Below are 27,980 nucleotides of genomic sequence, written 5' to 3'. Positions count from 1 at the left end.
ACATCGACTTGTACAGAAACCCTATCTCAAATAGCTTAGTGCCTCATCAAATCTAAATCTGATACTGCAAAGGATCAGTGAAAGGTGTTTTTCGAATTAAAACTATTTTAAGTTTTTAACAAAAACAGATAAAATAAGATTGTTTTATGAATTATGTAAACGTGGGAGACTCTGTAATGTTCTTATCGGTATAAAATCAAATGTTTCCATCAGTAAAATTTTTCAATGGTATTTGTGATTTTTTTCATGATATAGTATTCAGAATAATAAATTAATAAAATATTCTTCATCCTTAACGTACATCGCGGCCGTCTCAGTTGTAATGATGATTCAAAATTATGCTATGTACAAACTGTCCTAGTCTCCTTTAAAAGCAGAACATTAATCTAACTAACTAAATATAGTTAAAACAATGAATATGTACCATGGAAATGAATTTTAGATTTCGGACTTAATTCTATGAGTTGGAGGATGTCATGTTTTAATTATATTAAAGTCCCGCTTTGAAGTAAGGACTATTTTGAGATGGACCACGGTCGGATGACGAAAATAACACAAAATCTTAGAGATTGCTGTGGCTGTGGAACTTTTATATAAAAATATTTATTTGACAGGGCCATAAAAGCTTTTTTTCGAGGGGGGGGGAAGGAGGGAGAATGGCCATCTTACTTTAGAAAATTGTCATTAAAAATAAATCCTTCTTTTGAAATGAACTGAACTGTAAGCTAGATTTTGTTTAGATAAAGAGGAGTTGCTATGGCAACTATGTTTGTGTCTGTGTTTTCGTATAGTTAATAATTTAAAACGTTTAGACAAAAATATGAATGAAAATAATTTATAAACTTTTAAGGCATATAACATTATTTAAGTTTTAGAGAATTAGTATAAATTTTATATAAGCATTTCTGCCAGAGTTTGCTGCTTCACCAATCTTTAGATAATGTCAAGAATCCAAGATATATTTGCTTTTTACATTTATCGCTTTCTGCAGGAAATTTGCTTTGATGCACAAAGTTTGTGCATTCAAGTATGAGCATAAATATACTCTAGCTGTTTCTTCTTATTATTCTGAAATGCATTTCTAAATGTAAACTCTAAGGAAAAACAATTATAAAGATTTAATAATTAACACTTGTGTATGCTTTGCACAGTTAATACTTGTGAAATATTTTTCATAAATTTTAGTATTTAGTGATTAAATATATATACAAACAAATAAATCAATGTTAAATAGCTGGAATAGCAAAGATTGATTCTAAACTAATATATTTTATTAGACGAGAAATTTTATACTTTTCATTAAAAGGTTCTCTGTATGTTTTATTTGGTAGTACAAATATTTTAGTTTACTGTAATAATTTTTGGTAAGTATTTATTTCGTATAACATAAATATATTTTTTAATGCAATTACTGAGGGCTTATTTATTATCTATATGTATTGCTTCTTTTACTTTCATTATTTTATATTTCAGAATTATTGAACTATTCATCACCTGTTTAGAAATCTTTGTTGCTAGTATAATGTTGGAAATCAATCTTAATCGAGTTGATTATCTTCAAGTAATTATTATTCTTTCTTTCACAGTTGTGGTAATGTTAGTATTTTATGGTATATTTATCTGTCATATTTTTCTTTTAGGTTGGTGTAACATCTCCAAAGACAACAAAGCTTCTACCTGCTCAAGAAGAAAAATCATGTCAAAGAGTAATGCTTGTTTGATTTTACACTTTTTATCAATATGCTTTAAATATAAGAGTAATAATATGCTGAAGGCATTTTTATAAAATATTTATCTCTGGTTGGCACAGCATAGTCAACATCTTGGCTTTTGTGCCAAAATAAATAAATAAATAAAAAACTTTTAGCTTACTTCATTTTAGACCTTTGATGCTGATTCTTTTTAATCTTGTAGAATTTGCTCTATATGCTTGGCATAGCTTGACCAAAAAATACAATCAACCAATAAAATATTTGACCAATTTTTTGACATATTGATGTGGATTTTTAATTTTTCTTCTCATTTAGCTAATATATGAAAGAATTTTTCAATCAAACAATTGACTTTATTGATTAGAAAATTAGCTTCCTCTTATGAATATTATAAAATTAAATTTTGGAATTTTTATTACAAATAAAAATATTTAAAAATTCTTTTTTTTTTTTTTATTCATTTAAAATATTTTAAAAACTTTTCTGGAAAAGTTTTAATAATATACTTATTCTTATCACATTTTTATTTGTCAATGAATTTTTTTTTCTTTCGTGATTAAGGATATATTTTTATGTGTTGAAATCTAAGTTAAAAATATGAGCAACAATTGATTTATATAAACTAGAAAGGTAGATTTTTTCTAAAGATATTTATGATTCTCTCGATTTAAAAATTGATGAATAAATATATAAATAAAAGTAAATAGATTTTTAATTTCTTAGGTTGCTGTAGCTGATCATTATGGAGTAGTTCAATGTTTTGGAACAAAGAAAAATGAAATTCAAGTGAGAATTTTATCTGAAATTAATATTTTTTATTGAATTAATTATTACACATAGTAACACTAAGAAATCAATTTTAGTTGTAAATAAGAAAGATTTTTAGGTATTTAAATTATTATTTAATGAGGGTTTAATTTCATTGGTTTATTCTATTCACTGATATTTGGACCATTTTAAAAATATTCATTGTGCTATGAAATTAAGCTTTAGTATAAAAAAAAGTCAAAACATAATTTTATTTAACAGCACCCAAAATGCATTTGAATTTGGCAGGTATAGAAATTGCATACAACAAAAATTTGATTTTATAAAAGGAATTTCATGCTATATTTTCTATTTGGAAATATTGAAGTGATTATTGTTGCAATTAAAAAATAATATTTTCGACCAATCTCTCTTCTGCAAAATTATTATCATCAATATAACAAGAATTTTTTTAAATTATTGTTTCATATTTTTAATTCTGAAGATTTAATGAATTTCCTGTTACAACTTTAACTTTGGAGGTATTTCAGATGTTGCATTTTTTTTTATGACTGTTTAATTTTTCTACATTACAGTTTGTATTTCTTTTGCTTCAAGTGTCATTTGATGGATTGTTTTTTAGACACTGTAAATACTTGAATAACTTTTATTAAATTTTTCTTGGTGAATCAATGAGTTTTATTCAATGCTTTAATGATACTTAAATACTATCATAACATTTTAATTATTTCTGTCAGCATGTTTAGAATGTCTACAAATAAAATAATGTTGATGGCCCTAAATAGACATGGATTGTCAAAATTCAAGAGCTTGATAAATTTATGATTTACAAATTAATATATATTTATTCAATGAATAATTGCATGTTAACATCTCATGCAAGAAAATATCAGTTAATGTTTATAACATTAACATTAGAGATGATTAAAACATTAATATTTTTAACATTATCTTATTATCTGTAAGGAAACTTGATCTAATATAAAGTCAGTGTTATTAGCATTGGTAGACACATTAAAATTTACTTGTATTATAACATATACTGCTATTTTTTTAATTTTTAATTTAGAAAAACTCTAATGAATTTTTCATATGACATCAATTTAATTTGTATTGTCTTTTTTGATATGAAAAAAAGTTCTTAATGTAATGTATAGAAAACAAATGTTATGTTATTGTAACTAAGTACTGTCATTTGATGCATTCTTTTCTAGACTTATTTCAAGACATTACCAGGTCCTAAAATTATGAGATTAGAACTTGGTGGTGCAATTGGAACAACAAGGGATAAGATTTTTGTTGCTTCTGGAGGTGAAGTCAAAGGTTATACTAGAAAAGGGAAACAATTTTTGCGCTTTGATACAAATATGACTGAACCAATTAAATCAATGTAAGTTTTTAGAAATTTTATGAATTGATTCATTTTAAAGAATAATCTTGCCATTTGAAATAAAAATGTATTCATTTATTTACTGATGTAATGATAAAACAAGAGATATAAATTAATATTCAAAAACTTACTTAAAATTATGCAGTAAACTCTAAACCATTTATTACTTCATTAAAAGAATAATTTTATTTATATTTATGTGGATTAAAAAAATTCTGCATTTTTTAATTCATTGTGTTTTAAAAAGATTCTAAAATTTTTCTTTGAGTATTATTTTCCTCTCATTGTAGAACAGCTCCTTTATTTTCTGTCGCCTTCTTAAAAGGTTTTGGATAGGTATATTTTGGCATTTTTAATAAAAAAAGAAGAAATGCAACATCTTTGTTTAAATTTTTGTTAGAAAGCTTATTATATTAATTGCATTGATTTTTTTTATTGGTATATATTTTTAAATGTTTTATATTCTCTACTAATAATAAAGATGAATATGTGTGTGTCTGTGTTGGTGCTTTACAGACCAGACTATTTAACTACAGTTATCAAATTTGGCATATATATATATATACTTTGGAGAGTGGAAATACATACCTCAGAGCAGTTTTAAATTTTTTTTTAATAAATTAAAAACCGAGCTGAATTTTGGGGTTTTTCATCTCAAAATCAGCTTTATAGCACTTTAAAATTATCTATCTATCTTTCTCTCTACATATATCATCTTTTTAATGATGACACTTTAATAGTTTTATAAAGTTTTGCTCTATTCTGACATTTAATTTTTTTTTTTTTTTTTTTTGCTTAGTTTCCAATGATAGACATTACATTTTTGCTATTTTCATTATTTTATCAATTATCTGATCATGTGATTTTCTTCTGCCACTGAAAGTTAAAGAATAAGGAATCTGTTTAGATTACAAGTTGATAAATGAATGAAGTTACAATACAATGAAATTTATAAGATAAATGATCTACATATTTACATTCTTAATTGTATCATAATGTTATGGAACTGATCTCCAGTAGAAAGTTTCATGTACATAATAAACAGAGCATATGTAAGACAATTAACACCTCGTATGTCTGGCAATTTCATAGTATCATGGATTTGAAGTTTTATCTAATCGATTTATCTGAAATATAACCAATATCTCCGATGAATCAGCTGGTCACCAAAGGTGACTAATTCCTAATAAAACTAATTTTTGTAAAATGTAAAGCAAATTGTAGTTTACTTTATAATAATATAGTTTGATAATTTCTACTTAAAAGCCAACTATTTATTCTGTAATATTTCATTCTTTCAGGCATATCAGTGGAAATGATCTTTTTGTCTGTGGGAATTTCATGTATAATCACTACTATGAATGCCAAGACCAAAATTATTATTTATCTGTTGATAGTATTAATGATATGATATGTCTTGATATGGATAAAGTTGGAACAATAGTGCCTATTCTTGCCTGTCAGGATAGAATTCTTCGAGTGCTGAAAGTAAGTTTCTCAATAAAAAAAATGTTGATAACTTTTTAAAATTTCAGAATTTTTTTTTAGATATTCCTTTTCCACTAGACAAAAAATATTTTGAAATTTTTAAATGCTCTTTAAAAAAAGATTTAGGATATAAATATTTAATTTTAGTTGGTATCAGTTTTTATCATCATGTGAAATATTTAAAACCTTATTTTAATATAAAACATGACATATTACTCATTGCATTTTTGAATATTCATATTCAAGAAATAAAATGTTTTTTACTTGTAATTTTTTTAAATTTGCATAAATTTATTAATCTAAAAGTATGTAAGTTAGTTAAAAAAATAGTTGGTGTCAGAGAATTAAACCTTGAAATATAATTTTAATAATCAATGTTTTTTTAAAGCTGTATTTTAGTGTACTAATGTTTGTAAGTTTCTGTTATTACTTATAATTTTTGTATGTTAGAACATTTTTTTTTCTTATTTCTACTTCTTTTTTTGAGGAAAATCATTATTTTCCTACAAATTTTTAAATAATAGTCTGCATATTATTTGTAAGTTATATTTGCTAATGAATGTTGTATAAGTGAAATGAATTTTTAATTTGATTTTTAAAGGAATCCAACTGCCTTTATGAAATTGAAGTTCCTGGTCCTCCATCTACGTTAGCTCTGTATCAAAATGATGGAGGTAATTTTATTTTCTAATTTTGTTATATTTTATAAAGTGATTAAGTTCATTGGAGATTTTTTCTTATATTTTATTTGTAACTACATTATGGGAAAAAATTAAATTTAAAATACAAACTACTATGTTAACTTTATATACATTAAGAAGCATTTTGTTCCATGGTTATTATTGAAATGAAAATTATTTTTTCCTAATGAAAGTCTGATGGTAATTCATATGTAATTGAGAAATGAATATATTTCAGATTTTAATAGATTGTTTTTCAGTCTTATGTTAATAATCTGAATGATACCTAAGATTCACAACAGTAAAATATAAAAATCAACAACTATTATTTTAATGAATGGTATTAAGTCCTTCAATTAGTTGTTCAATTTTTAAATGAATTTGAGAAGTTCTATGTCTAAGTTGAAAATACTTATTACAAAGAAAATTATAACTTAATGACAAAAATCTGTTTATTCGAGGAAATGTTTCAAAACTCCATGTTACATATGTTCATAATTATCATTTATTAAGTTTCTGTCTTAAAAGAATAATAAGGGAACATCTTTTTAAGCATGTTTTGTATTGCTAGTTTATTAAAAAAGTCTATAAAACAGTTTATGCATAGATTCAATTTTAACAATCACATGAAAAAATTTCATCTTTCTTCAAAGAAAGAGCAAAAATTTATTTTCAGAAGTGGTCAAATTTGAATTATTTCCATATTCATGAATGATATTCAATTTTTTTTTGTCCATTTTTTAATCTTTGTTTCACTAAAATATGCTATCTTTTGATATGTGCACAAAAATAGTAGGCAGAGCTTTATATCAAAAACTATTGAAATGACTTCTTGACTTGTGTGATGATATTTTCAGGAGATGCTGGTGAAGATTTATTGTATGGAACTACTGATGGCAAAGTTGGTCTTGTTTCTGTTGGAAGGTTATATTTCATTTTTTTTTCATCTTTAATACTCCAATATTGCATTTTCTTCAAGTAAAATATAAGAAATTATGATTAAATCTGATGTATTGAAGTTTGCTTAGCTGAATTTATTATTACCAGTTTTAATTAATTATGAATTTTAAATTTTTTAATTATATAATTATATCTTTAAAATGAAATGAATTTTATATTAATAGACTACTAAATGTGATACAAAAATTGATAATTCTTATGAATATTAGTATTTAAGTTATGTTTATAAATCCTATTCATATTATTATATCTAATTTCAATATTTGAAGTTTTCCATCTATGAATATTTGAGAGTTAAACTAAACTTTGATATAGTGTCATTTCAACTGCTTTCAATATGATCATGCCTGTTAATCTTTATAATTTTTTAAATAATAATCCAATCCTATTAGCACAAAATATTGGAAATATTACATGATATTGAATTTTGTATCATATGTACATGATGCTGATATTTTGTATTAATTGGGGATCAAACAAAATCTGAATTTCTGTGTTTCATTACAATGCTTCTTACGCATGTATATATAAGTTTAAATATGAAATACAGGGGAAAAAAATAGTAAACCAATGGAAAATTTTGTAACTGAACATGTTAAATTTTATGAATTATTTGTTTTCTTATTTTTAAACATTTATTTACAGAACTGCTTGCAGCCATAGATGGGAAATTCCTAATAACAAAAAGCATGGAGGTGAATATTTATACTTCATATTTGCACTTTTCTTACATGTTGAAATAATATGTTTCTATATTGGAATGTCTTTAAATTCTAATTCTGAAATGCAAACTTTAGTTTCTTTGCATTGCTAAAAAAAGCTTAGATATTTTTAAAAATATTATTTGATATTAATATATATTCACTTATAATATATAATAATTATAATAATTCACTTATAATATATAATTGGTCATAATACCTTTTTCTAATGTATAATGAATATAACACTTAATAAAATTGTAAGTACCTTCATATTTTTTTTTATATTTCACATAAGGTAGTACATGAAATACTTTATAACAAGTAAAAGAGAAAAAGGATTGGATCCCTGTCTTATGCAATAGTCAGATATACTTCCTTAAAATTTCTAAAATAAATTTTTCTGTTTAAAACTAAATTGGTTTCCTACAGTTGTTTCTGAATATCATAGTTTTAATATTTTCTAATGATTAACTTTGGAACACATTATCCAACAGAAAAAAAAAAAAAAATCTTTGCAAATTTTAATGTTTAAAAATTTGTCTTTTTAATGATGCTAGTTTAATTATTATGCAATTTTTTTTGTCTGTGATTTTTTAATTAATTTTTATTTATTGTCAAGTTGATTTTTTCATAAATAAATTCTTTATTATTTATTTTTGACAAATTAGCAATGAGAATTTAAAGAAATGCAATAATTTAAAATGCATATAACATTTTCCTTGGAAATGAAATATGCAGGTAAATAAATGGATTTATTAAAAACATTCACAATATTTTCATTTAGTATGAATTCCATTGCCCTTGTTGAAAATATTTTTGCAGATACACTTTTTTTCTTCTTCAAATTTTTCTTAAGAAGTCCGAAAACCAATTTAGTACTATAATAAAAAAACTTTTGGATAAAATTTTCTATAAATTTAGTTTTTGTTGAACTATTACACATCAAGTTAGCCTGTTACATTTTTGAGTGATCCTGTCCATGTACACTTTCTCCGATTTTTCTTATTCAGTTTGTAAAAGGTAAACCTAAAATCAAAATCTTGATTAAAAAAAAACTTATAATACTTTATATAGTAAAACTATTTTATTTGCATAATTGTTACCTCTAATTTAACAACAAATGACTATGAGCCTGCATAACAAATCATTCTAGTTCAAAAGGCTAATACATTTCAAACTTTGATATTTATTAAGAATATGTTATTTATTTGTGCAAAAAATAAATGCAAAGAGTAAAATAAGTATGCATGTCTGTGCTATGCATATAATTTAATACCTCTACTTGAAAAATATCACCCTACAAGTAATGATTTTATGAAACTTTGTGGTGGTATGTAGATTATTATGATCTGTGCAGGAAGCAACAGGACGAATGTTGTTGGAAACATTTCTTTTAATAATCACATTCACACACTTAAAACAAGCACAAACACAAAACATTCACGCGCGCGACTTTACAGTTCAGCGTCACATCTCATTCTCATTACAATCGCAATGCACTATGGGATGACAAAATGGGATGGCCTAAACAGGCATCGCCATCTAGTATCCAAAAGGGAAGGTAAGAGTAATGCAACTGTTACATCCTCCCCCTCTGGCTCCGACGACGTCTCGGCAAGGAGACAGAATTTGAATTGTCTGGAAGTCTATTGGTTCCTGGGGAAAGGGAATTAAGTTTTGGTGGTCGGCCTCTTTTGCGAATCGGATGCAGTGGTGTATCCGCTTCCATGTTTCGACTGTACGAACGTAGAGCTGAGGTATGATATGTTCCTAAGGAGGTGGATGGATCACTTGGGCTAGCAATTTCATAGGTAGTTGGAGAACGTTGCGTTAATATGATGTATGGACCATCTCGACGTGGTGCAAATTTCGACGTTTTACGTTTAAATTTGTTACTAATGGGATGTGATGTTACCCAAACCTTATCACCCGGAGAATAAAATACTTGCTTTCTGTTTTTGTCGTAATATATCTTCCTTCTGTCTTGTTTCATTTCTATTCGTTCCCTTAATTCGTTCATGATGTTTGCAAACCTTTTAAGATAAGGCGTTATCTCAGGTACAAAATTGTCATTCTCGACAACTGCTTTGAAATCTCGTACAACATCATCAACAGTCCTTAATTCTCTTCCGAATTGGAGGAATGCAGGTGTATGGCCAGTGGTATCACAAACTGCGGTGTTCATGGCGAAACGAATCATTGGTAACTTCGAATGCCAGTTTCCGTGATCATCTCCAACCAATATGGCCAGTCGAGGCTTTAAATCTCTATTCTTTCGCTCTACAGGATTTGATTGAGGAAAATAAACAGGAATGAGATTTTGGCTAATGTTGAGGGTGCAACACACCTGTTGAAGAACAGCACTGACGAATTGAGACCCATTGTCGCTAATGATTCGTCTGGGAATTCCATATCTCAGGAATATCTCCTCAATGAGTGTAATGGCGCACTCACTAGCAGTTGCTTGAGATAGTGGAAATAGTTCAACCCATCGGGTTGCACAATCCTCAATAATAAATATCCATTGCTTGCCATTTTCAGTCTTTGGCAATGGACCAAAAAGATCGATCGAGATTATCTCAAATCTTTGAGAATAGACTGGAGTTCGAAGTAAACCAGCTGGCTTCTGGTTGTTTGCTTTATATCTGTTGCATTCTGGACAATTTTTTACATAATCATTTATGTATTTTCTCATACCAGTCCAATAGTAACGCTTAGCAATTCTTTGAAAAGTACCTTCTTCTCCATAATGACCGGCCATCGGATCATCATGGTGTTTTTCCATTATAGAATCACGTTCTGAAGAAGGAATTACCAGTTGTGCCTCTTCGGAATCAGCATCTGGCAAATATCTGTAAAGGACACCTTGATTCATTAAGAACCCACGTTCTGTCCAGTTGGCATAATCTTCTGTTTTCTGAGTAGATTCGAAACTGTCAATAATCTTTTTCAGATTTTCATCAGCAAGTTGAGCTTCACGCATATCTTTAGCACTTCTGACAGGCAGGTCAGCAATGGCTATGTTACACACTTCATAAGGAGTTTCTTTCTCATCACATACAGGTCTACTGAGCATGTCTGCAACTACATTGGCTTTTCCAGCAACATACAAAACTTTCAGGTTGAAAGCTTGAATTTCTAAAGCCCATCGAGCAAGTCGACCCGTCGGAGACTTTAAAGTTAAGAGCCATCGTAAAGGTTGGTGGTCGGATGCCACAGTGATTTCAGAACCTTCTAAATACCCACGAAATTTCTTTAAAGCCCAAACAACAGCCAGTGCTTCCCGTTCTGTTGTTGAATAATTGCGTTCTGCTTGAGTGAGCAATCGACTTGCATATTCGATTGGATGTTCTTCTGAACCGGTACCTTGAAGTAAAACAGCTCCAAGTGCATAGTGGCTTGCGTCAGTCCGGATAATGTATGGCTTGGTGCCATTAGCTTGCTTCAACACTGGGGGTGTTGTAAGGCACTTTTTAAGGGTTTCGAATGCGGTCTGCTGGGGAAATCCCCAATTCCAAGGAGATTTCTTTTTTGTGAGGTCACTGAGGGGTCGTGAAATCTCGGCAAAATTTTGTATGTATCTTCTGAACCAGGAACATGTCTGTAGAAATGATTGGACCTGTTTAACATTCTGCGGAGGTGGGATGCTCTGGATAGAGGCAATTTTTTCAGGATCAACTTCTATTCCTTTCTGAGTTATCCAAAAACCCAAATATTTCACTTTGCGGGATGCAAAGCAGCATTTCTCGCGGTTGGCTTGAAGTTTGAAGAGGATCAGTCTTTCAAAGACACACTGCAAATCTGAGAGGTGTTTTTCAAATGTCTCTGACAAAATGATAATGTCATCTAGGTAAGCTAGAGTAAAGATATCTTCCAGACCATTGCGGAAGCGGTCTATTAATCTTTGAAATGTTGCCGGTGCATTTCTGAGTCCAAATGGCATCCTTTTGAAGCGGTATGTTCCAAAAGGGCAAACAAACGCTGTTTTGTCTTGATCATCTGGATGGACCTTTACTTGATGATAACCGGCTTTCAGATCAATTGCTGACATGAAAGGGGTTGGCTTTGCCTCATGTAGAAGATCGTCCATTCGTGGCAATGGATAAGAGTCTGGAATAGTGATGGAATTCAGTTTTCTGTAGTCTATACAAAGTCTCATGGTACCATTGGCTTTTGGAATTAGGACCACTGGAGAGGCATATGGTGACTCGCACTCTTCAATAATTCCTTCAGCAAGGAGTCGATCAATTTCTTGTTTCAATGTTTCTTTTTTAGTTGGAGACATTCTATACGGTGGTACGGCGACTGGGAGATGATCACCAGTGTTGATTCGATGCTCGATGAAAGGAGTTGGTTCTCCCCCTGGTTGGAAACATTTCTCGTACCTTTTGAGCAGGGAATTGAATTTCGTCCGTTGTTCGCCCGAGAGATGGGTACCCTCCTTTTCTCGAAGTTGACAGGGATGGGATGCAACAGGCACAGCCAGGAGAGACTTAATATCAGCCGGAGGTTCAATAAAGTTAAACGATTGGTGAGGAGCCTCTGAGAAATACCAAAGTCCTTTCTGAAGATCCAGGACGATACCTGCGGCTCTCAGAAAATCTGTACCCAGAAGAGTTCGGTTTCCCTTGGAATTCTTCAGGACTATAAGTTTCGTGGGGATAACTTTTCCTGCCACACCAATATCTACCGTCATTGTGAGTATATCTGTTTTTTGTACATGCCCGTCGGCTAGGGCCATGTCAACAGTACTATTTTCGAATCTTAGTCCTTTATTCTTGAGGAAATGGTAAAGTTTTTCTCCGGCAACCGAATGTGTAGCTCCAGTGTCGGCACACACTGCTGCTTGGGAACCACAAATCGTAATTTCAATAATGCTTGATGGCTGGCTTTCCATTAAGATACTATAAAAGTTCATGTGATTAAGGGTTGGAGGTTGAGTGCGGTCTCCTTGAACCATAGGATTACATTTCGCACATTTTGTCTTTACAACTCCTGGCTCTCCACAACCATAGCATGACAGAGGGGGTCTGTCTTTGTAGCTGGGATCCCGCCTACTTTGACTGGGGACCCCGGGATTCCGCCTACTTTGACTGGGAATCCATGGCAGACCCTGTCTATCATCTCTCTGTTCAAATCGGGTTGATTTATATTGATTTCTTTTTGGGTAAATAACTTTTGTTTCATGTGGTTTTGAGGCAAGCTTTAGGTTTACAGAGCGTAAGTTGTCATAACTGTCCAGTTTCTCCACTAGATCATTTGGGGTAACCCATTCACTCCATACATCAATAAAATGGTTCTTGACTTCGGGAGGAACTCGTTTCTTCATTTGATCTAGGATCATTAGATCTTTCAATTCTTCAATTTTCGTTATGTTCAATTCTGCTAGCCATGCTTCAAAATAGCTACGCAGTTCAAAATGGAAGTCTTTCCATGTGCTTTCAGGTTTTTTCTTGTGAGTTACAAAGAGTTGTCGCATCCTCTCAGCGCTTAATTTAAACCGTTGAAGTAACATGGATCTAATATAATCAAAGTTATGTGCTTCCTGTTCTGGTTCTCTTGCGATGAGCTGTGCCACACTATTAGGTAGTAGCCCTAGAAGATGAGCAACCCAGTTCTGTTTACCTATTTTTAGAATTTTCATTTGACGTTCGAATAGATTTAAGAATAGTGTCATGTCTCCATCCTGCGGGTCAAAGTCAGGGAGCAACTTTTTCAAGTTAAATGTAACTTGTTGGTCTGCAGGCAAAAGTTCAAGAACAGGAGTCTGCTCCAATTTCTGAGATTCCACTTGCAGACGGAGTTTCTCCAACTCGTAAGCTCTGTCCCGTTCTATTCTTTCTTTTTCATCAGCGACACATTCTCGTTCCTCACGTTCTAATCTTTCAGTTATAATGTTTTCTAGGGTATCTTTCACAAAGTCTAAATCTTCTTTGTAAATCGACGTTTTCAATATTAATTCGCGTAATTCAATCACTTTAAGATCACCTTCCACCTCCTCACCAAGTTCTGTGGCAAGTTTTATTAAATCTTGTTTCCTGCCTTTAGACATAAATGCCATATTGAACGTTTATCTTTACGCAAACCAAATAAAAAGTTATTTTTCCTCTAAGCACAGTCAGTTGAAAAAAACGTTCAAATAAAAGTCAATGTTCCTCAAAAGTTCACTTTAAATTCAAAATACTAACAATAAAATTTGCAATTACGTTAAAAAAAAAAGAAATAATCAATATTAACATTTTACTGATACACAATTTCTAATTCACTTTTCAATATGCAAAAATATATAAAAAATTCACAATTAACATTTGTAAAGCAAAATTATGTTTGAGATATATTATGGAATTTCTCAAAATAACAATATATCAAATCATATACTCATATCATAATCATCATATCTAAATCCTATACTCAAATTTCAAAAGAATAAAAAAAAAACGTAAACATTATCATTAAAACAAAACAGAAAATAAGATTTTCAGAATAATTCCAAGTAAAATTTAAATTAAGAAGTATTCTTAACCATAAAAATAACATTCTGAGAATCAGAAATAAAATTGCACATTTTATACGATTAAATGCTGAATCATTACTCTGAAAAAAAAAATAATAAATCCATCAGAACAGTTTTTCATACCAAAACACCATGCAACTGAAAAAAGAAAACATATTCAATACTTGTTTAGATTAATCACTTTGAGAGCGACTGAGCTTATGAATACTTAATGAGACTTGGCGCGTCACTCAAGGGCACATACAATGGTATCAGTAAACGAGAAAAGCTTTGGTTTCGGTTCGCAAATTTACGGACCAAGAAATGTATCAAGTACGATAAATTACTTCGTGCTTAATTAAAATACAGAAATACAACAACTACTTGAAATTCACTATATAGAATATCTTAATGTTTAAAAGATATATTATTACGCACTTTCAATGATTGAGATCAAATAACAAAACCATACAAATATTTCAATATGCAAACTAGCAACGATGAATAGGCTATAAAAACAGAAGTAACTTAGAAATTATTAAATAGTATGAAAACATTTCACAGAAGACGAAGCACTTTGGTGTATTCAAACATGAAAGAATGTTTTTAGAATATATTTCAACGAAACAAATGCTGGATGCTATTGAATTTAAACAACGACAACAAAAAAAAAAATGTACAAGTATTATGATACTTATCTGAGAACAGATACGGACAGGAACCACCAAAACAAAACTGATGCACTTTTCCGTGCTGTAAATTTGAAAAACAGAAACACACTTTCTTCACTGGATTTAAATGCAGATTTTTGCTGGAGATGCGCAAATAATAAATTATACTCGGTACAGGGGTCGACGTCCCGTACGAGTTAGGATTTAAAACTGAATACTGGAATACTCCTTAGGACATCAAGGAAGCGAAGATGGCAGACGCTGGTTCATCTTTTAGGACTGATGTCTGGAACACAATGATAGACAGTTCTCGGGATGAGAATAATCACATGTGTCAGGATGACACGTTCTCGGGATGAGAAAAACTTGTGTCGGGACGACACGTTTTATAATTTGCTGCGCGCGGAAAAATTTTCTTGCGATCGTCGGGACGACTTCATTTTCGTTTCATCATTTCACTGGAACACAATGATGAACTGTTCCCGGGATGGGAAAAATTATTTTGTGTCAGGACGACACGTTATCGGGATGAGAAAAATTATAACTTGTGTCGGGACGACTTTACTTTCATTTCATCAGAATTTCTTTTTCGTTGGCCGCCAATGTGGTGGCGGGAAAAATTTCTTGTGATCGTCGGGACGACTTCACTTCCGTTTCATCAGAAATTCTTTTACGTTGGGCGCCAATGTGGTGGTATGTAGATTATTATGATCTGTGCAGGAAGCAACAGGACGAATGTTGTTGGAAACATTTCTTTTAATAATCACATTCACACACTTAAAACAAGCACAAACACAAAACATTCACGCGCGCGACTTTACAGTTCAGCGTCACATCTCATTCTCATTACAATCGCAATGCACTATGGGATGACAAAATGGGATGGCCTAAACAGGCATCGCCATCTAGTATCCAAAAGGGAAGGTAAGAGTAATGCAACTGTTACAACTTAGAATTTAAAAACTTTGTGTACAAATAATATAATTTTTTCCAACATTTGATTTCTTTCTGGATAGTAATGTGACAATTTGCCTTTATTAATAGGCTATTTTGATTTTGTATTTATTGATCTTTATATTTGCCTAAACATATCTAATTGAAATGTGATATAATTAAACAATAAATTTATAGTGGTATATCATAAAAATCATTGCAGTTAATTTTTAAATTGTACAAGAAATATTGCACATTTAAAATTAAGATATCTGCTGATTTTTAAAATTGGTAATTATACAATGGGCACTTTTTTTTTTTCATTGATTCTTATTTTGGCATTAATAAAATTTGTATGCAAATTTTTCGGTTGTGTACTTGAATGTGATTCTTTTTTTAAGTTTTTTAATCTGTTGCAGGAGTTTTAAGCCTGGATAACTATGATATTACTGGTGATGGTATCAAAGATTTGATTATTGGTCGTAGTGATGGTTTGATTGAAGTTTATGGATATGATGAAACTGAAAATCCAGTGCCTAGATTTACTTATGTAAGTAGAAAAAGTATTTCTAGATAATAAAGTTGAAATTTTCTATCTATATATACATATTTAAATATACAAATCTAACAGTAAAATATTAATATTTTTAGTAATTATCTTTTTAAAAAGTATTTATATTTTTAGTTAAAAAATTCTATATTATATGATTTTCTAGATCATTTAAAAAAATTCCTAATAAAACCATATTTTTAAAAAATTTATATAAAATATTCTGTTTATGCAATTTTTATCAAAATTTTGTTACTTTGCTTCATATATTTTCCTTTATTAATTTTGTAACTGTAAACAAACTAACAGCAGAATGTTTTCATATCTTTTAGAGAATTTATGTATTAACTTATTCTAATGTATATAACTTGAATGCTTGATCTTCTTAACATTTATATATATTAGAACTGTGGTGAAAGTGTGACTTCTGTTAATGGCGGCATTGTTGGTTCGGCTGGATATGATGAACTCTTAATTACTACATATACTGGTAAATATTGTTATTTTATTAATTAACAATTGGTATTTTTTTAAAATAATATAAATCACTAAACATATGTAAAATTACTAACAATATAAAATGATTTAGTAACACAGAATGCTTTGTTTGTAATGTTTGCTTGATTTCACTACTGAATGCTTTTGTGATTTCCTGCTTATTGTGTTGTTTGTTGATGTGAGTATTGTTATTCATATAATTACATATTTTCTGAAAAAACTATTTTTCTGCTGTTTCTGAATTTTTGTGAGTGTAGGTTGGATATTTGGTCTTTCTTCTGAACCAGCAGACAAACGTCTTGATCCAAATTATCTTCTTATTTCTGAAGATGCAGCTCAGAAAATATATAAACTGAGGTAGCATTGTTTTTATATAAAAATTAATTTTATGACTTTGATCTCTGATAATGCTTTAATGTAAAACACTCTTTTAAATTTTCGTGTCAAAATCTTTTGCACTCTTTCTACTGTGGATTACACTTGCATATGTGCATGTTTTAATTCTTGACCAAATGTATCTCTGTTTGCATGCATGCATGTTTTTCAAATTTGTTTTGTAATAATTTTAAATTTCTGTCAAAAAATATTCTGAAAATACTTAATTTTTTTATATTCATAAATAAATGCTTAGCACTGAGTTAGTCAACATAAAACAATTATATTTTGAAATATATAGTTTATTATTCTAAGTAGATATAAATTTCTGCAATAATTTCAAGACTGCTACACCACTTTTCGAATAAGGAAATACTGTTTCACATTTTATAAATGACAATAAAATATCCTCAGAATATCAAAATTAAAACTATATAATAATCTTTATGTGCATTTTAACTTATATGATCTTGTTTCAACCTAAATGCTAAATATAAGTATTAGGAAATCTTCAAAAATAAAACTATATTTTCGCTTGAACTTGTATTTTGTCATTATATTCACTGTAAAAACTATTTTCAAGTATTTCTTTTAGTGGCAGTAATTCATCAAATGAACAAAATGTTATATAATCAACTATGATTACAGTTTTTCCCCTAATCTTTTCAAATGCAGTTTGATCAGTAAAGTGTAATGTTTTGCAGGATCCGTGTCAGGACTTTCTTTGAAAGAACACCCCACTCATTTTCCACATGCCGTTGATCCTGATGTAATTAAAAGAATCACGCACTTAAAGTATGCTGCTTTTGCACATCTTTTGATACATTTTTTTATTTTTTAGCACATATTCCTTTTAAGAGCTAAATGAATCTCTTATTCAAATTGCAAAATATTTTATATTGCATTAATTTTTTTTTTTTTTTTTTTTTTTTTTTGCTAGCACAATATTTTTGGTATAAAATTAGGTACTTGGGGATATTTATGGCCCTTAAGTTTTATTGCCAAATAAACAAGAAATATTGCCAAGAGGGCTGCCTGCTTTATGTGTAATGGGATTTGTCTATTGTGGTTTAATTGTAAATTGAGGTCATAAATATCCACTAGTACTTAAAATTAATACTTCCATTAATCCAGGTAATTCCAGTAATCTCCTCTCTTATAATGTGCATGTGTTAGTTTTTTTTAAATTCTGAAGTAATTTATTGGTGTAATTAATGTTGACCAATTGCTGTATTTAAATCAAATGATATAAAACAATACACAGCATATTTTCCAAAAGTATTTGATTTAATGTCTAAGGGTGCACACATTAATGGCTATATGTAATTATTTTTTTTATGTACAGCAATTAAAGTAACTTATAATCTTAAATAAATAAAAAAAATGTTGGATAAATTTTATATTTAAAAAGATCAATTTCATGATGTTTTACTCCTACTTTTAAAGAATAATGATTTTAATGCCTCCATTTTCGATTTCTCAGTAGGTTTTGAGCTTTCAATAAAATGAAAATTGAAAATGAAATTCTTGGGATTATATAAATATTATAAAGTTTAGTAACTATTCTTATTTTGATGATTCTTTTAATATTCTATATTTATTGTAAAGTTTATAAAATTAAAATTTTGCTTCTGATGCATATGTGTTTAAATAATTATGTTTATCTTGATGCACATTATTCTTTTAATTTCTAAAATAAATCTAAAGGTTTGTTTTGAAACAGAGAAGAAGTAGAAGAATTGCAGCAACAGGTACAAAAAGAAAGAGAGAATTATCAGTTAGCTGCACAATCAGATATTGGTGGAGTTTCTGCAGTGCCTTATTTTAGCATCAATGATATGTTTCAACTGAATCATGAAGATGCATCATACCTTCTGACATTGGAAGTTCAAACAGCAATTGATAATGTTTTGATACAAGTAAAGACATAAAAAATATTACTTAATTTTTAAAATTTTTTATTTAAAACCAACTTAATCAACAACTGTATTTACATTTATTGCAGAGTGATGTTCCTGTTGATCTTTTAGATAGTGAAAGAAATTCTGCAGTTGTTAGTTACAGCTCCTGTGATCCAGAAGTAAGTTTTATTTATTTTTAAAATTAAGTGAGGACCTTTCTATGCTGCGGCTGCTTCATCCATGACTTTAAATGTTCTCCCCCCCCCAAGATAAAAAACATGTTTGATCACACATTTATCTTATGATCCTAATGGTATAACAAACACATGTTTATATAATCAATATCTTTGATATTAATCTGAAAATGTTCAACAATTAAGTTCTAAAAATGCTGAGAATGCAAAAAGTTTCCTTAATTATGTTTTCAAAATATGTATATTATGTTAGCGTACTTTTGATGTGATGAAAATTTTAAAATTTACATGTTTTATATTCATTTATAAAAATAAATGTTCCGTTTGACTCTTAAATTTGAATGGAAAGTTCCATGTTTTATTAGTCTGATATTATAAGATGGAAAGCACTGATTTCCAAGCTCCTCTTTTGACATCAAATGGTTTGATTAAAGTTGTTTTCTGAGTTATTTGTAAATAAAAATTTAATGAAATTTTAATTCTTATTTTTATAATGAAAACATTTTTCTAAAGTTGTAAATTCTCCAGTTTTTATTTTTTTTTAAAAACATATTACACAGTTTTAGAGCAAGAGTATTCTTATTTTTTTTTTCTGTAAAATTAAATTCCAATTTTATACCCTTAATTGATGCAAAGAAATTTTTATGCACACAGAAGAATGTTGGGCTAGTATAATTTATCATAAAATGTCTAACCTTTTGCACTTAATTCTAAAATATTTTGCAATACCGTACCATTTAATTACATTAACAACTACTGTACAACTTAAATTTTTTTGATATTTTGCTAATTTTGTGTATGTTTAAACATACCAAACATACTTTTAATTGCATTATATGTATAGCTCATTATTGCACATCTGGTAATTAAAAAGCTTATGATGTATAGCTTGTCATTTTTGCAGAAAAAGTTAATACTATATGATGAATTAAGTTTTAACTTCATTTTTTAGTCTTTCATAAACTAGTTTAAACTAGAATGTGCTGATTATACTATTATTTTAAAACTTGTAATAAGCTTGATAAAATTTCTATGCAAGTTACAATTTGCCCATCCCTGACTTAGAACAATTAATGGACATAAGAACTAACAATGGCGAAGATAAGTGGATGGGTCTGTTAGAATAAACATATTTTACAGATAGGTATGTGAAAAAATAATTCACTTACCTTTTATTTTCTATAAAAGTGATAAGCATCTAAAATAGCAATAATTAGTAATCCAATTTTTAATAAATCCTTTAAGACAGACCTTAACTTTTAGACGAAAGAAACATTATTTAATATATTGGACAAACACTAAGAAGAATGTACATGTTCATCTAAAATGAAAAAGCATAAGTAAACAAGATTATTAGATGTTTTTACATTATAGATTTCTACATTTAGGAACGTCATCTGTCAGGCATAAAAAACAATGAGACAGTTCCTTTTTAAAGGCAAAACATATAAGTCAAATAGGATGGAATGATGTATAAAAGGAATTGTACCTGAAGGCTTTCATACTTCATACTTTTATATTAGTCAATAAATAATTTTAATTAATGATTTCATAAGTAGTATTATTTTTCCTGTTGAATAAAAACAAATCTTTTGCTGCAGTACATGCACAGTAAGAGAAATGTTTAGATTTAAAAAAACAACAACCTTGAATTGAGATATATTATGAGAATTTTTTCTCTCTCTTTTTTTTAGAGTGATGGAAATTTTCTGTTGGCCACTTACAGATGTCAAGCAAATACAACACGTTTGGAAGTTAAGATTCGATCAATTGAAGGACAATATGGCACTTTGCAAGCATATATTACTCCAAGACTCCAGCCTAAGTGTTGTCAAATTCGGCAATATCAAATAAAACCATTGTCCCTTCATTGTCGAACTCACACTTTTGATGAAAATAAGTAAGTACTAGAATTTTCGTCTTCGAAACTCTTTTAATACTAAAGTTAATAGAGATAATAAGTTCAGAAACAGAAATTAAAGAATTACTGTAGTATTTTTTAAGTGGTAGCATTAAATTTCTACATGAGCGAAAAAATAAGGTTGCTTTAGTTTGAAGAAATATACACTAAACAACTGATTATAATTAACTTTATCTTGCAAAAAATTATAAATGATAAATTAGATATTGTTGCAAAATGCAGCATTTAATTTTGAAATTCTTGGGGATTTTAATTATCTAGTTATAGTAAGTATTAATGTAAATGATAATTTTCTATGGTATTTTCATATTATGTGTATGATGCATACATTTTAAGTGTAATATTAAGCAAGATGGTTAAATAAAATGAAATTTTTAATTTCTGGATTCTATTGCAAAGCAACATAAATCTATGATTTCTATTTATTTTTTAAATAGTAAAAAGAAATCAACTAACCAATATGCAATTTATAGTAAAGAAAATAAATTGTATAATTAAATATATATATCTTTCCATTGCAAAATTACATTCAAACAAAGAAAGCTAAAGTAATGACTGTTTAAAATTGAATAGTCATGTGCTATCACCTTGGACTGATTATACCACTTTGGATGATAACTATATCCAAAATAAATAAACAATAAATAAAATTTAAAAAAATGCAACAATTATTGAGATATTAACAAGAAGATCCCTGCTTCAGTAAATAATGACCTATTAAATACAACAATAATTTAAATAGACATCATTCTGTCAATGGTGACCACTTACCACTGCAAAACAATTCAATAAAAAGAAGAGAAATATGGAAGAAATATATTTGATAATAATCCAATTGTTGAACAAGTTTTTCACTAAAATGCACTACTTGATTTACATCCAACTTAAAATATCACTCTTCTTTATTCATTTTAAGACTCCTAATTAAATTACTGATGAATATTCAGTCATTTTATGCTAAATTGCTCTACACTTTTCTAATTAATTTTTTAAATATGTCTTAGATAACAGCAATTTATTCATTATTTTCACATAATGTTGCTATATAAAGATGTAATTATAAATTGCCATCACTAGTGAAATATTTTTATTTTTAAAGTAGAATAATTGATTAATTTATCCTTTTTGTCTTTAACTAGGCCCTTAAATACTTTAACTCTCAGAGGGGCTTTTGCTCTTGCTGAAATTCATTCCTGGATAGTTTTCTGTATGCCAGAAGTTCCTGAAAGGATGCCACCTGGAGAATGTGCTACCTTTTATTTTAAATCAACATTCTTGGATACAGTTTTGTATTGCTATTACAAGTAAGAAATACAATCTTTTTCCAAATATTTTATTAGATGCAATATTTTCAGATTTATAATTTTATTTTATATTTAGGAAAGGAGAATCTATTTTTAAGTCTGATAATATATCCACTATTTCTATATTGAAAGATGTTTTAACACGGGAGGCTACCAAGAAGAAGATATCTCTTGACATTTCCTTTGGTAAGATTTATGATTTAACTTGTTTTAATAGTCTTCTGTTACATTTTGTTAATTGCTACCTGAGTGCACATTAGATTCTGAAGTAGACTTCTATGAATATCTTAAACATAAAGTCTCTAAAACATTATCTTTTCAAAATTTTATAAATTATAAGACTGAACATTTGATGAAGAGAACTAGTAGATAAAATTCAATATACTGATTTAGCATGTAGTGAAGACACCTATCAAATTTTTAGCCAAATCCAACAAGGCTCGAACCATCTGTCGGTCTCTACTTTCAGAAACATGTAAATGAGATAATTCAAAAATGCTACAACATAAATTTAGCAAATCCGAATAGTAATTTCGTGACTACAAGTTGATTTAGTGCTATATTCTGGATTACGTAAAAATATTACACATTTTTTTGTGGATTACACAAATGGTTTATAGTGAATTTCTCGACTATTGCTTATCAAGAAGACATCTCCTTAGCATTGGAAATGAGAAGAATAAAAGGTTTTCTATTGCTTGATGTATAATTCCTAGTTTCGTCTCCTGTATCACAATAGTATGAACCTACCAAATTGTATATTAATTGGATGGATGCGAGAAATTTTACTCAAGGAGTAGTACTCTCTTCAACCCAAGAGAGTACTACTCCTTGAGCAAAATTTTATCTAGAATCAAATGTTCAAGATGAACATTTGATTATGAGTCCTGATCAGAATAAAGTATAGTACAATTTCAGTTAAATAAACTAAATATTCCCCCCCCCCCCAAGTTAAATAATGAACATCTATTATTACAGTATGCTGACATAACACAAGCTTAGAATAAAGCTGAACTTTGTAAAATAATAAATTATATCAAGCATAAAATTCCAAGAAGCAAATAAATGATTAATTGAACAATAAAATGCATATATTTATGCAAAAAGTGCCCAAGATATTAATAATATTATAGAATTATTATGTAAAAGAAAATTAATCAATGTCAGTAATGATAAAATTGGATTCTTAAAACATTGAAATCTGTAGAAATGTTATGTCTTTAAGTATGCAATTCTGAACAGTTCAGAGTGTAAAATCAAAACTCTCTTAATTAAAGTTAAAAGTATATTTTTAAGACTACTGTTAGTAAATTAATTACTTAGTAAAAAAACTCAATTTTTGAGAATCAATGTTGAACAATTTTTTCATAAGAAGGATGTCACTTGGCAGTAAAAACAATCCATGAATTGTAATTTTGGTTTAATTTTAAATTTTAAAAATATCAATGTACAATATACAGTAAAATACAACAATTTAAATGCTATATTAGGTTATTGAAAGACATAACAGACTTACCTCTAGTGCTCCAAATCAGCATCAGCTGTTACTCAGTTACTCCAAACGGGAAACCTGCCAAGTCCTTGTTGGTAGATGTCCGTTTGTGTGAAATCATCACACCCCTCCTTCCAAAAAAATCAGAACTTTGTCAATTGGACTAAAGGAGACTATTTAATGAACTAAGGCATTTTAATAATTACATTTCGAATTCTAATGCCAGGGAGACACAATTTGGTGTACCATTTAGTAAGATAACTTAAGTACTAGAACAATAAATATTATAATGCACTTACTGCCAGCTCCTGCCTTGAAGAAAAGGCTTCTCATAAAATTTTACTGTGTTATTATTGAAATGAGAAAGGAGTTGTCTGTTGCTGACTGTTTAAAAAAATGTATGGAATGTTAATTGATGGTTTAGTTAAGTTATAGTAACATCTTATTTATAAGCAATTCTAGGGCTATTATGAGACAGACTTAAGATAATTTGAAACTTGAAATACTATTTAAAAACACCTGTGCATTTGCAGATGTTTCAGACTCTATCTACTGATCTGTCTGGATCCCTATAAAAAAGATTGAGTAGCAAAAACTGGACCTTCATTGTTGAAGATGAAGTTCTGTTCAGTGGATAGAACTCATTAATCTTGAATCAGTAACACAATGTGTGTTTCATATTTGTAGAAGAAATATTTTTCAGGTATAGACTTCTTAGATGAATGATAATGGCTTACAATTTATGAGTGCTGTCGTACAAGAGGTTTGTCTCATCTTTAAAATTGACCAACATCTACCTACCTGTAAACAAACCTGATGATTGAAAATCATGATATGTAATCATGACCAATTTCTGTGCATTCACTTCACAATGAATATACATAAACTAAAACTACAGGATATACTCTTTACCTGTGAACTTTATGCAGTCATTTAACAAATGGCACAGAAAACAACTTGTTCCCTAAATAATACCATACATAAAGTGATTTCGAAATTCTGAAAAATTGCGAGGAATTATCATGAACTATACTTCTCACCTGAAGACAAAATATGTGCTGAAACACATCCTGTTAGCAAAGCTCACATACAGCATACTCTAAATTTGTTCCAAAGGGGAAAAACACACACACCTATATTCAATTTTTATACAGAAGTTTTCAACACCATATTTAGTATAAATATTTAATTTTTCTTGAAAAATCTCTTTAGACATTTCATATCTCTACCTTAAATGCTATTCAAAGCTGAACAATAAAACAGTGGTCTTACTAAAAAAAATTATAATGTCTACTGAAGATAGAATACCTCCCCATTTTGAAATTTTGATGAATTAAGCTCTTTAATTAGACTATCCTGGTTTTTCATTTGAGTTTGATTGATTTCATTGATCATTCTTCCAACCATAGGGGAAGACTGTTCAATTTACATTGGCAATTCTGTTTACATCTAGAGCCAATATGGGAGTTGATAACCACTTTTCAATGCCATTAACTACAGTGGCCTATCAGAAGATTTTCTCAATAGAAAAGTTTAAGAAAGTGCCAATAAGAGCAATGAATATTTAACTGCTGAATATTTTCCCTTTCTATGATTTTGTACATCGTTTTGAAATTGATGCTTTAAACTTGTTTATGTATAACTACTACTACTACTACTAATAAAAACTTTTTATAACATGATGTGTAATATATAATTTATAAAATGTATTTTAAATTTTAGTTAAATTTTGAATGAATTTTCAAAAATGCAATAAATAAATAGAACTATGCCATTTTTTAAAATTAGATATTAATGATGAAAGTGTCCCACACATGCTGAGGTTTATTCATCCAAAGCTGGAATATCAGTTGCTTTTAGCAAAGAAAGTCCAAGTCATTGATGCTTTGAAGGTATGATTTAAATTTATATTCAGCTTAATCTTACTTCTTTTTACCTTTTCTTTCTATATTCTGGAATTGAATACAAATCAAAATAAGAATTATATATTTTATTATAAAATAATTTTTATATATTCCTCAATATATTATATATATATATTAACATTTTATTATTTAAATGTTTGAAGATGTCTTTTTAGTATAATTCTTTGTTCAGCAAAAATGTTTTGAATGCAATATATTGTTATATTTACTTATAGAATTTAATTATAAAAACTTATATTACAGGATTTAAAAGTTCATGAAAGTGATTTAAGCTTTTTAGCACCTGAATATCAAGAAATTTTGAATTTATCAGATCAGTTGCAACTTGAATACAAACGGCAGCCTTGTCACCTCGAAAGATTATTTGGTATGATGAATTCGTTTACCACACATGCAAAAATTTAAAAAAAAAAAAAAAAAAAAAAAAAAAAAAAAAAATATTTCATAATTAAATTTAATTTTGTTCTTTTTTTTAGGAATGATAACAGATTTATACATTGATGTTTACAAATTTAAAGGAATCAATGTGAAATCGAAAGTTTCATCTCTTCTTCAGATTCTTAATAACTATGATTTGGAAACTTTAATTAACTTTTTCCAAACAAAAAGATGATTTATTTAACAAGATTTAATATCTGTATGTTGTACTATATTTAATTAGAAACTAAGCAATGCAACATGATTTTAAATTAAACATATTTTTATTTATTTAGTGAATTGTTAAAATAAGAGCTAATATTTTTAAAAACATAAAAAAAAACTTGAACTTAAACGAGTATGTCCAATGCATTATTTCTTTTATTCAAATCTCACCACTAATTCTCTGAAAATTTCAAAGGAAAATGAATATTACTCATGTGATATGTTAGCAATTGAATAATAATTTTTTTCTAGACCTTAATACATACATTTTTTAGTAAAAATTGTATGAAGATTTGTCATAATACTTAAATATATAAATAATAATATATAAATACTTTGTTTTCAAAATTCAGTAATTGCTTATTTTTTCAAAATTTTATAATTATAAAGTAAAAAAATTGCATTTATATTTTAGTAGTATTTATAAATTTCATAGGAATAATTCATAATTTAGAATAGTACTTATGGCAATTTAATATTTCATAGATGAAATTCAACTACTGTATTTATTATTTTTGTGCTATGAATATTTTTTTGAGAATAAAATTTATTTGCACTTAAGACTAGTTCATTTCCATTGGCTTGCTCAAACTAATTAGAAATCAAGAATTTCATTCTTGTGTTTACATTTTGATAATTTTTCTCCTTTAGAAATTTTCAATTTCACCATTATATAGAGAGATAAAGAAAGAAAATTAACTATTTTTAATAAATATAAAACGTACCACTTAATTACACTAAATCAACCATTTTTACAGGAAATGAAAATTTTATTCAAGCCAGAGCCCGTATTTCAATTTTTACAAAATACAACACAAGGTATAAAAAATCTCAGTTTCTGTATTCTAGACAGATACTTGTATTTTGTATCTATTTTGATAAGGATGAGTTTTACACAGATTATATTTATTATTATTCTAAATCATAGAGATGTAGAAACTTATTTTTTAATATTTCTTATTATTTTCAATGTCATGTTGGAAACTGGATAAGTTTAAATGATCTGACTGACATAGATTTAAAAAACTCTTTAAAGGACCATAAGAATATTGATGTTAACTGAGAAAAACCAATTAAATTAATAATTACTACTTAATCTCAGATTTGAGCTAACCAATACAAAATGTCATAAGTGGTAGAAAAGTTTTAATAAATAGAAGTATAAATGTGGAATAATATTATATTTTTGGTTTGTTGTACCTTATTTAGGTTTGTCACACACATAAATATCGCAATTTTAATGACAAAAATAATAAATTTAATAAATGTTAAATAGGTGGAAGTTCTGACAACTAAGACAGTTTGTTCTCATTGAGAATCTTCAGTGAGAAAAAGCAGAGAAAATTTCGTAAATAATTTACTATGTGCAAATTATAGTG

General features: G+C 28.4%; 1 protein-coding gene across 4 annotated transcripts; it reads left to right on the top strand.

Moving 5' to 3' along the window:
• The first annotated feature begins 731 nt into the window (after positions 1 to 731).
• Positions 732 to 26,830, top strand: LOC129968667 (Bardet-Biedl syndrome 7 protein homolog). 4 transcript variants are annotated; one of them, XM_056082791.1, is made up of 20 exons: positions 732 to 1,027; positions 1,474 to 1,561; positions 1,641 to 1,706; positions 2,436 to 2,498; positions 3,695 to 3,870; positions 5,172 to 5,354; positions 5,956 to 6,032; positions 6,896 to 6,962; positions 7,644 to 7,693; positions 16,219 to 16,349; positions 16,755 to 16,839; positions 17,105 to 17,204; positions 18,946 to 19,141; positions 19,228 to 19,302; positions 21,012 to 21,217; positions 22,378 to 22,542; positions 22,619 to 22,728; positions 25,823 to 25,926; positions 26,203 to 26,326; positions 26,436 to 26,830. In XM_056082791.1, the coding sequence occupies exons 1-20, from the start codon at positions 1,005 to 1,007 to the stop codon at positions 26,570 to 26,572; spliced, it is 2,226 nt and encodes a 741-aa protein (XP_055938766.1). In that variant the 5' UTR covers positions 732 to 1,004; the 3' UTR covers positions 26,573 to 26,830. The 4 variants fall into 4 exon arrangements, with proteins under 4 accessions (XP_055938766.1, XP_055938765.1, XP_055938768.1 ...); XM_056082790.1 differs by having other exon boundaries at positions 733 to 1,027; positions 5,172 to 5,358; positions 5,960 to 6,032; positions 26,436 to 26,829; XM_056082793.1 differs by having other exon boundaries at positions 734 to 1,364; positions 5,172 to 5,358; positions 5,960 to 6,032; positions 26,436 to 26,828.
• The last annotated feature ends 1,150 nt before the right edge of the window (positions 26,831 to 27,980 follow it).

Source organism: Argiope bruennichi, chromosome 5 (assembly GCF_947563725.1).
Source record: "Argiope bruennichi chromosome 5, qqArgBrue1.1, whole genome shotgun sequence".
Taxonomy (NCBI): domain Eukaryota; kingdom Metazoa; phylum Arthropoda; class Arachnida; order Araneae; family Araneidae; genus Argiope; species Argiope bruennichi.
This window is presented reverse-complemented; position numbering and strand designations above follow the sequence as displayed.